At 39.5% G+C, this 11,411-nt stretch overlaps 1 protein-coding gene across 1 annotated transcript; it reads right to left on the bottom strand.

Annotated features, from left to right (window-relative positions):
- Positions 1-5,336: 5,336 nt before the first annotated feature.
- On the bottom strand, positions 5,337-10,766 carry LOC140343909 (olfactomedin-4-like). The gene is made up of 5 exons (XM_072430807.1): positions 10,710-10,766; positions 9,324-9,488; positions 8,904-9,116; positions 7,484-7,643; positions 5,337-6,211 (listed from the first exon to the last, which is right to left on the bottom strand). Exons 1-5 carry the CDS (start codon positions 10,764-10,766, stop codon positions 5,337-5,339), a joined length of 1,470 nt encoding a protein of 489 aa, XP_072286908.1.
- Positions 10,767-11,411: the final 645 nt, after the last annotated feature.

The raw sequence follows: 11,411 nt of genomic DNA, 5'->3' as shown, positions 1-11,411 counted from the left end.
GTGGGTGTGCTTGTGCGAACCAGTGCAAAGCGAATGTGCAGAGAACATCCAAGACCAGAAGATGCTTGCTTCTGCCCATACCGGATGTGCTTTGCGCATCTATGCGCCATGCTTGCCTGGTGGATGGAAGGAAACCGGTGATGCCCGGATCCCCCACGCTTGGGGAGCATTTTGATGTGCGTGCATGTGCGCATGTGTTTAATACGTATTAAAAAAAAAAAGTAGGAGGAGGAAGGCAAGGGACAGTGCCTCCCAATTCCACCCTTTAGGAGTGATTAGTAATAAATTGTCAATCCCTCCTGTGCTCTCACCTATTGAATAGGGAGGGAGATTCAAAAGAGGTCCCTCTCTAAAGCAGGGTGTCAGTTGTCAGTTGTCAGTTGCTAAAAATGACTCTATGACACTATGCACTATATGTACCCCCCCCCCCCCCCCCCCCCCCCCCATACACTGATGGTCTAGTACAGGGGTCAGCAACCTTTACTATCAAAAGAGCCATTTTGCCCCCTCTTCCACTAAAGAAAAATAGCCTGGAGCCGCAAAACATAACACAGCTTATAAACTTTTTATTTTTTAATCTTTTTTTATTTTTTACCCTTTACAACAGAATACAACAAACAGAAGTGCAGTGTGCATGTGTGGGCCTACTTTGAAATCAATTAAACACTGAACTATGCCCCTTATGCCCCTATCTTAATTTTCCTATGATTTTGTGCATTACTTATTGTATTTCACTGGATTTAATGTACTCATGATTAAAGTAATAAGTAATCTTTCTTGTATATACTTTATATATTTTAAAGTCCAGCAATTTGATTTCCCCACATTTTAGGCAATTTATTTTGTAATTGATAAATAGATTATTAGGTTTTTAAATATATATAATAATAATAATAATATAAAGTTACATAAATTAATTAATATATAGCCTACATAATTATGTATATCAAATATTACAATGTAGGATTAAATCCTAAGAAACTTACATTTGAGCAGGGTAGATTTTTTTGATGGGCAGAGTTCTTTATGTTCTGGCCTAACAATGAAATTTTAGGGGGTGTTAGTCACAGGTGTCCCCCACTTGCACCTACACTTTTGGGTTTGTACATCTCCCCATTCCAGAGAAATTGGGGTTTAAAGTAGGGAACTGGACCGGGTGGTGTAGTATGACATTTTTAGTTTTGTGACAGGTAGGTATAAATTTGGGGTTTGCACCTCTTTGCTATGTAAGCCGCCCCGGGGGTCCATAATTTTTATGTTTAACTTCGACCTTCTAGACGCACTTACTTACTAAAAACAGCAACAGCAACTTACTTACTTACTTACTAAAAACAGCAACCCTGATGTTCAATTTTAACTCTTTTTTTAAAATTATGACTGCCATATTTTGAAAGTTGTTAAAGGTGGGGAGATTAAACTTGGGGTACTGCTAGCTATGAGGGTCCCCTATGTACAACATACTGTTTAGGAGATATGGAGGTTTGCACTGTGAGAGATGTAAGGCTGCAGAACATGACATTCTAAATTCATACGCAAACACAGCTGTGAAACTTTCCTGACAATTACACGCCCCCTGCTAGATTTATTGCACGGGTAGTTTTTTTCGTTAGAACACTGGAAGAATCGCATGCGGCTCCGGAGACACGGGTTGCCGCCCCCTGCTCTAGAATCAGCGCTTCCACTCTGGGGTACGCAGCGATGCTTCATATCTGTGGTACACCTGCCATTTTATGCATGTATGTATGTATGTTTTTTGAAATGTTTTTTTTTTTTTATAAAATAAATAATATTTGCGTATGGAACTAAACAGCCGCAGCTTCACATCCAAAGAGCTGCATGTGGCTCGCGAGCCGCAGGTTGCAGACCCCTGATCTAGTAGAATAGATTTCTGGAACCCAAAAGTATGAAAGAAAATGTGGATAAATGTGAAAAAGACTGGGACTCACACTATACTTCATTGAGGCTGGCCACAAGGACACTAAATTTAAATTTGTAATAATATCGCCAAACTGAAACAAAGTGTTGATCATATCGCTGCTCTTAATCAAAAAAAAGTATTGGGATTTCTGGGATATATTGATTTCCCTAGTTGTTGAACTTGATGGATTTTTTTCAGCCTGACTTACTATGGAACTTTATTGAGTTTATCCATAAAAAATATTTTCACATCAAGGACTAAACCAGGATTTTGGTTTATATATTTTTGTATTATTTTATTTTAGTGTGATTTTTTGCTTTGCAGCTTCTTTATGGACAAGGAAGTTTGGCTGAGCCTATGTTGAGGTCTGCACTGACACCTGCTGTTTACTTGTATAATTGCACTGCATTGCTTTAATGATCATTCCTTGATGATTTAAACTTTAATGTTACTTTAATGTTAGTTAGTGTCACTCAAACATGACTCTGTATGGTACCAGACCATATGGAAACTCAATGGGGTAATAATTTTAGCACTTGTAACATTTTATACATGTTCATATATCCTCTTTCTAAAAAATCTCTTCCCAGTCTTTCTGATGTAGAACCTGTCACAACTACAAAAAGCTAGGTAGATCACACTTACTGTAACGCAATTTAACTCCTGAGTGGTAGAAAAAAAGATGCTGAAAGCGGTAACCCCGAGCCACACTCGGGGTAGCTAAACCTATGGGAGAGAATATTAAATAGAGTCTTACCTTATCCGCCGGCATCCTCCCTTGCAATCCGCGTTGTCTTCCTTCCTCTGGCCAGCTTCCTCCGCATCTGATAAGTCACCGGGGAGTTCCAAATGTAAACCAAAATACCTACCATTACCTGAAAATAAAATAGAAAAAAGGTTATGTCACTTCTATTCTTAAAAAAAAAAGAAAGAAAGAAAAAATAGGAGCTGCACAATTTTTTTCAGTGCAGAGCACTTCAATGCACACAGCAAATTTATTTGTGTAAGGCATCTATTGTAGAAATGTTTTGGAATGGAATTACCTGAATGTTTCCTGTTGGTGACTCTTTTCTGACCCTGCTACTGTATGCTCCCCGGACCAAACTCTTGCCTGTGACCCCGGCTCTTCTTTGTCTTGTCCAGTGGATACCTTGTCTGGTGAACGGATTTCACTTGTATGGCCTCTGGCTCAGTATTCTTGATTTGCCTCTGTAAGAACCTTTGTACTGCATCACCTGTGGGCTCTTTGTCCTTTCTTAGCCCTTCCTCAGATGACATCACTTGCACATAGAAGTCGCGAGGCTACCATGTGCTGGGACAGCACAACTAACCTCTGGTTAGTGCAAAGACTTGTCCAGGCTGCCTTCCCCAACCAAACTCACCAGCAAATTTAACGGCTCCAAAGGAAGTAACATAAAAATCTTTTTTCAGGTTTGCCACCAAAGGGCCCTCAAGGCAGACATACACCTCCCCCTTTGCGGGATCTGAACACCTACCCTGTCCCGCTTGTTAGCTTGTCCGCAGCTGTAATCTCCCAATACCCGGGACCCGCCGGCAGCCGCTTCTCTGTGCCCCCCCCAGAACCCTACCTGCTTAGTGGGCTCACCTGCCTGAGCACTACAACCCACATTACCCTTATTTCCAGGTCCACCTGCCCCCCCAAGTCTGCTCCAGGCTTCTCGACACTTTGAGAAGACCCCCCAGCATAGACACAACTCCTCCAGCCATCACCCCAGCACTAAGCACCTGCTCGCCAAGCCCCCCAGCTACTCCCCTAGGTTAAACCCACCCTCAACCCCCATCCTCTAGCTCCCCTCTGGTGCTCCCCCTTCCTTTCCACCACCTTCTTCCCTCAGCAGAGTCCTACCTGGTTGCGCTCCTGCAGCCGCCATGCTGGACACCTGAACTGCCTCTGGAATTCGGTATTTGGGTGCCAAAAGCTCCCCTTAAGTGATGTGGTGCTACTCTGGCCGACATCACTTCCGGATGCCCTCTACTTCTGCGGCCTAGAAGATGCCACCATCTTGTTAGGCCTCCTGAGCCCGGAGCAGCATCAGCAAGTCGAAGAATGCTGAGTCATCCTTTCGTTGGTGTGGCACCAAACTGCAGGAGCCATGCCTGGACGCGTTGACCTCTGAGGCCACTTCATTCTGGAGCCAGACCCTCTGTAATTCAAAGACCCTGGCATTAGGTAAGGCCTGCCCACCCCTCACAGCCTTGTGCTGGGAGAGGGGGGTTAAGCTCGGCTTCCCTGAGCTCTTCTTGGATAGTGGATTCCTCTCCGGCCTCAGGCTGGGTGGGCTGCCCCATGCTGGTGCTGAGCTCTGAAGAAAGGCTCTAGGCTCATGACTAGGTGGGGCCCCTGCAGTTGGCACTGCCACAACACTTCTTCTTTCTCCTGCAGCTAGGCCTTCCCATGGGAAGCTGCTGCTGCCCTATGCTGGTGCATAATGGTGTCCACTGATTCCATGATGCGGAACACTTCACTCCAGCTCCCTACCAAAACATTTTGTTTTCTAAAGCTGCTCTAAAACCACCCTTTTTATTTATACCCTTTCCTCACCTTAACTATTCCCCCATTTATTCTTTACACCAATCTTCACTATGACCCCTCCTTGACCCCATCCTTCCCAGAACTTAACCCTCCTTCTGCCTGGCTCTCCTTTCTACCGTGTCATGAAGGCCCTCAGCCCATATTATTTCTTGTTTGCTGTGGGCCTACCTATACTGTCATTAGATCACTCTGGAGCTATGAGGGACTGATCCATCATCATAATAATGGTATCATTATTTTATCCCGGAGGAGCCATCACATTATTAGTACACTTGTTGCTTTGACTGACTAATCTGCATGGCTTAACACACGGTTAACACACTGTAGCAGCAGATTGAACTCGAGCACAAAAAATTACTCACACCAAATTCTATGCTCAAGTGTTTATTTCATTGGTAAGCGATCATATTGAAATTAGATCTGATTGACTGAATTTGCTGCAGAACATGTTTACAGATACACAGTTAAAATTTCCTTGTAATTTTTATTCTAACAATTGTTTTAACATTTAACACAGAACAATTACAATGTTGAGCTCAGAAACATGCTTAAAGTCCATTCATTAAATTAGGGCTCTTTCCCCCTTTTATAATGTAATAGTAGTTTTCCATATTAGAAGATGATGCTACAGCACAGTGCATGGTTGTTTTCTCTTAAGATTTAGGATCTAAGCATTACCCAGTATCTCACCTAGTGTCATGGACGTAGGATATGAAAAAGCTAAAACAAATATTCTTACTTTTCTCTCATTTTTTTCTCCACTATTATACAGCCAATAAAAAGAGCAGTTGCCCTGATCCAATAACCAGGCGTTCCTTTCTCATAAAAGACAGAAAAGCTAGCATTCATCTTGTATTGTTTTATCTATTTTAGCTGGACAGGGTTGACTTTGGAATGTGAAATTTCAGGTTTAGATAGTGGAGCAAAAGAGAGGTCGTAATGGACCAGGAAGCCATCATTGTACAAATAGAGCCTGTGATCATTAGGGTTGTAGTATAGATTTTGTACATTCTCCTTGAGTTTATCAAAAATAACGCTCAACTTCCCCTCTTTTTTTGTTTTGGTATCATACATGTAGAAGATCTCTTCTTGCTTTGTGCTGATGGCTCGTGTGGCATATAAAACCCCACAAACCATAAAAGCATTGGTGACAGCTTGTTTGTACTGAGTAGTGTGCCAGGTCTGTAGAATTGCAAGACTTGTATCATTAAGTTGGCTGATAACAATATTTCCAGCATTCTGCTCTGTTGAATAAATGACCCAAAGACCCTCTTCATCAGCTGATAAGTCAATGTCCTGCCAAGCAGTGTGTGAGTAGGAAAAGCGGTTTGTGTATGTGGCACCAGGAAGAGCTGCACGGGCGAATGCATTGTTTGTCCTGTCATATTTACAGATGTTCAAGGTATTGTAGCAGTTATAATACAACATATGGTTATACATAATCATTCCACTGCCTTGACCACAGTTACTGTAATCATAATTGCTACCTGAAATCCACCTGTGAAGGTTTACATGTGCGGCACCATTATAAATTGTGAGATCATTATATGAAGGGTAGAACCGTACAACATCCATCATTCTTCCATCTCTTAAAGGAGCCACCCACTGAACACTCTGATCAGCTCCTGGTCGTGTATCTCTCCCCCATCCTCCATACATATAGTTGGCTCCCAACCAGTTTAGTTGGACTACAAATGGTTTGCTGATGTTGTTAATGATTTGTCCATGTTCACAAGTACCTGCAAAAAATTAAATAAATAAGGTACTTCTGAGTATTGAGGAATATGGGACATTCATCCTTTTTCAAATGATATATCAATGAAGTTTGGTGATTGATCTAGCATTGTGATTGGGGGGGGGGGGAGGTTAGGATATGCTTGTGTAAATTCTGACTGTAAATCTGCCTACAACTTACCCAACGTTGTTTTTCTAAGTTCCAAATGACTGAATGACGTATCAAGGGATCAACAAGCAGATGATATTGCTGGCTGCATTTAAATAAATATGTTGGTTTTCTGTGCATGGACTAAGCACATGGGTGGTTGGGCATACAGTACAAGAACAATCTGACTACCTAAAGAAGCAAATGTTTTTTTTTAATTTTTTTTATTTTTCTAGGATGAGAGTTGTCAATTTAACTGAATAGATGACTGCACTGCCATTTTTGCACATCTGTTTGCAATTTTGTATTTGCCTGATTTAGTTTTCTTCTAAAAGCTGTCAGTAAGTGGAATCTCAAAAATGGCTGGATCAAGGAACTCTAATCACATGTCTCTCATGTCTATTAACTGATCAGTACTAAATGCTTGTATTATTATTCTTAAGACTAATATGTTGTCCCCTGTATAGTATTGACTGGAGGGGTGCTCATGTGATGTCATAGTAAAAAATGGTCAAGTTAATCTAAAACCATACAGGCTGCATCACAAAACATGTTATTAATAATTTTACATAGTATTTATATAGCACCAACATATTACGCAGTGTATTATGTCATGTCACTAGCTGTCACTCAAAGGGACTCACAATCCAATGTACTTACCATAGTCATATGCTTTTTTACTGTCTAAGGTCAATTTTAGGGGGAAGCCAAGTAACCTAACTGCATGTTTTTAAAATGTGGGAGGAAACTGGAGAGGAAACCCACACAAACACAGGGAGAACATACAAACTCCTTGCTTTTATGTTTTATATTGAAAATTCAGAATTATCAGGCTTCAATTTTCTGTAATACCAGTTCATTTTCGGTTGTATTTTCTTACTTAGAATGTTAAATCTAACATCCCTAACAAAGTCTAAGGCCAATTTAAAGGGAAGTCAGTTACCTAACCTGTACATTTTTTGGGATGTTGGAAGAAGCCATTGTGCACAGAGGACACCTACACAGGAATAACACACAACAGAAATAATGTCCTGGCCAAAACTGGAACCAGGAAATTTAGTGCTAAAAGGCCAGAATGCCAGCCACTTTAAGTTTTGTCTACTGAAAATAACTGTTTCTTCGAACTCACCATTGTCTGGTGGAGGAAGGGAAGGATAGTTTGGTTTTGTATTGTTCTTCTCACACTCTTCTAGTCGTTTCTTCAGAGCTGCAACTTCCCGTCTAATCACTAGCACATTGTTCTTATCATAAATCTCTAGTTGGTTCACCATGATGGAAATATTACGAATCTACAAAGAGAAAAAAAAAATAGGTAAAACAGTTCTAAAAGTGAACAATGCTTTCTGCTGCTGGCCCCCTTGGTGCTAGTTTGGTATGTGCCTAACTTGCCTACTTATATCTTTTCCCACTGCTCTTTGCTGCAGGTCTTAAAGTCGCTGATGTAGAGTATGACCTATAAACCTGAACTATGCCAGCAATGGATAGCAATGCAATACAAAAATACAGGTTATCTAAACTGAGATTGTTGTAAGGCTGCTTTTCATGTGTGGAAGCTCTGCAATTATGAACAGTGTCAGAGCAAAATCTTTCCAAGCTGCAAGAGAGTGACAGCAGTCCTTTACATCTGCTTCTTAAAGGGACTCAAATGAAACCATGGGGATCCCCATCAGCTCATAATGTGGTGACAGTCCTGTGGTCATCTTGATTGATTTAGTCCTAGTATTTGGATGGAAATGGTTTAGAACATGGTTAAAATGTTCTGGAAGTTTCTTCTAAGATGGTTTAATCTTTAACAAATTTACTATCACTGAGGGCACCAACACAAAACTTACTGGAACTTATACCACCACTCACTGGTACCACTGGCTTTGTCTGTTTAATGCACTCTTTTCATGTTTATGATTGCAATTATTGCTGCTACTAAGTTCATTGCAGAGTCACTTTCTATGTTCTTGCTTAGCGTGTGGAGGTGTAGCTTTTAACAGGTTTGCCACTCTTGAGATCCTGTACTGAGTAACGTTCTCGCTCTCTCATATATATATATACAAATAGACACAGCTTTTTAGTAAGACCCTATATAGGGTTGTATTGCAGCCTGCCTGCTGCCATTTCATTCATCCTTTAATGGCACACCTGTGCTAATTATAGCAGACCTCCATGCTGCTCTAGCAAAACACAGGGTTGTACCTGAGGTGGAATGGAAAGACTCACCCTGTACCTTCCTTCCCGTTCCAGAGTCCAGAGCACTGATATACTCTAAACAATAGCAACCCCTTGCAGAGTTGCTCTCTCCGAATGCCCTTCTATATAATGGAGATACAGATCTCCCATCCAGGACCAGTCCCTCCAGTCCTGTACAATATATATATATATATCCTGTATGTGGTGGGTGAGTGCTACACACATATAACCTTATGGAATGATTATTTTTATTTTATTTAAAGGTGACAGAGTTTCTTTACCCAATAAGGTAGCTCTTAGAATTGTAACATTTAGGGAAAAGTAACAAGGCATTTACAATACTATGAAAAAAGTAATTTTTATCTTACCTCCTGGTAGAGAGTCTCTATTATGATACTGGAGCCATTAAATGATGCTTTTAGCTGCAATATGAGAGTCTCCATCTCTTTGATCTCCAACTTAATGAGTTCAAACTCCAGCTCAGTGTAGGAGAGACCTCCATTCTCCATGATCTCCACACGTTTGGTCAGATTCTTCAGCTGCTCTATGTACACAGTCAGTGTGCTCTGATAGATGTAGATCTGTAAAAGGAAAAACATACTTATAGGTAATACTGCTGGTATAATTCAGCTGAAAACTATAATACATGTTTCTTAACAATGTATTCAAGTTTCCTTCTAGGGCAAAATATGTTGTCTGGGAATGCTCGCTTTTTTGAATTGCTTTGAAACTTCTGGATGTTTTAATCTATAGTCCTTACTTATATATAGGATATTTGAAATCTTTACCTTTGTAATTTCTTTCTCCACAGTGATGGTCAGGTTATGGTTTGCTATCTCCAGCTTCTCAAATCGATCTGCTGGGAAGGTGGTATCTGGGAGGTTGACGGTGCAGTAACAGACTCCATTCTCATCCAGGAATCCGGATCCAGATTCAGAGATCACACTTTGTGTCTTATAAAATATGAATGTACACATTTAAAACAAATATATTTATCCAAGAGATATATAAAGTAATACAATATATCATTATAGAGCTAGTTTCTATTTTTTTCGATTATACAAACAGCAGCAATAGTATGTACATTGGTACCACCTTTTAGTTTACAGTAGAGCATGGTTTGTTTACAGTAGAGGTATGTTGTTGGAGTTCTAAAGTAGACAAAATGTAGAGATAAGCATATCAATGGTTTTCAAATCTATGAGTTCTTCATGTTACATGATTTTGTTTAAAGCCTCCTTAAATTCTTAGAAATAGATATACACTCAGTTATACTTTATACTAATCCTGTCCTCTTGCAATAATGCAGTGTGGGTAAATATGACTCTACAATTCTGTAGGTATGGACTGCACTCAATAAAACAACACATCTGGTCAGATAAACCCCTCTCTCCATCCTGCTTTCACTTATTTATTCCTACATAGACCAATGGAGTGGGGAAGCTGGACACAAATTCCCAGTAAGAGGAAAAAGTCTTTTTAAAATTGTTCCATGTAAAAATAGGGTAAACAAATATGGTGATAAAAAGAAGCACAAGAATGGATTAAACAAAATCATATTTGCCTATAATCACTTGTCTTGGTTTTCCACAATAAACACTATCTATAACTGTTATATCAACCATATAATATGATACCCCAAAACAGTGTTACATAATACCTGATACAGAATGTATATACCCCATAAACATTATAGCCAAAGGCTTATTTAATCAACATTGAAAGGCTTTTACCATTGCCAATATACTAAAATTTTGGTTGCAGTAAAAAGTGAATGTGTCTAATACAGTTAAACTCAAAAGTAAGAAAATAACACTTGAGGCTTTCCATCTACAACATCTTCTCATTCAAAAGTAGTGAAAGCAGCCTCAGCCTACATGACAATGCTGCTTGAAATGTAGCAGCAGTTGAATAGCATTGTGGCCCCCCATTGCAGAATGCTGCCTGAAGTTGACTTGTTCTCTGTCTGAATTTCAGCTTTAGGTTCTGCAGCATATTTTATTCTTTTATTGAAGGTGCACATTTCTGTACAAAACATTTATACAAAATGCATTTGTTGAAAGAGTTTCCAGAAGCATCATAACTGCATAATAAGTCCTAAAAAGAAACACAAGATATTTCCAAGAACCCTTTCCCTAAGGTAATAGCAATATTTACTCATGTTTGAAACTTACCAAAGTGAGAGCTAGAGCCTGCCAGATGTTGAAAAGAAGAATAAGGAAGGTGTACATGGTGGCTTTCCTGTCTTCTGTACTGATGAACCTCTGCTGTTCTGCTATATATACCTAAATGAGTCCATCCACCCCCATTTACAATTGTTGTTCATTAATGAAAACGGGACATTTAAACCTGTAAATGATAACAAAGTTATAAAAATGTACAGATTTTTAGTAAATGAACAATTGGCAGGATTACGGTTATCTGGTTATGACATTCTGATAACTGTGTGAAATACTAATGAAGTTTCAGAGATAAAAAGACATAAATAACTGTTAACCTTCCTAGCAGTCTAATTCAGTCCAAATTTCCACGCAAAAATTTTCATTGAAGGTTATAATTCTTAGGCATAACTCACCATTATTTAATACATTCAATTAATTTATTATTAAACGTTAAATACCAAAACACAAAAATCTGTAAAAAAATATTTTAACATGTAATGTAAGTGTACAAAAGCATATATAATATATATATATATATATATATATATATATATATATATAATATAATTGAATCCAATACAAAATTATTCGAATTTCCCGCCAATCCTCCTGTATGAACTGACTTCTGCACCGACATCACCAGGAAAACCCTGTAGTTCTCGTCTCTGCACTTTGGGGCTGGAGATCGAGGAGGAAGGACGTGCCCCCAGGACC

The sequence above is a fragment of the Pyxicephalus adspersus genome, chromosome Z (genome assembly GCF_032062135.1).
Source record: "Pyxicephalus adspersus chromosome Z, UCB_Pads_2.0, whole genome shotgun sequence".
NCBI lineage: Eukaryota > Metazoa > Chordata > Amphibia > Anura > Pyxicephalidae > Pyxicephalus > Pyxicephalus adspersus.
The sequence above is the reverse complement of the archived record's forward strand: the minus strand, read 5'-3'. Positions and strand labels throughout refer to the sequence as shown.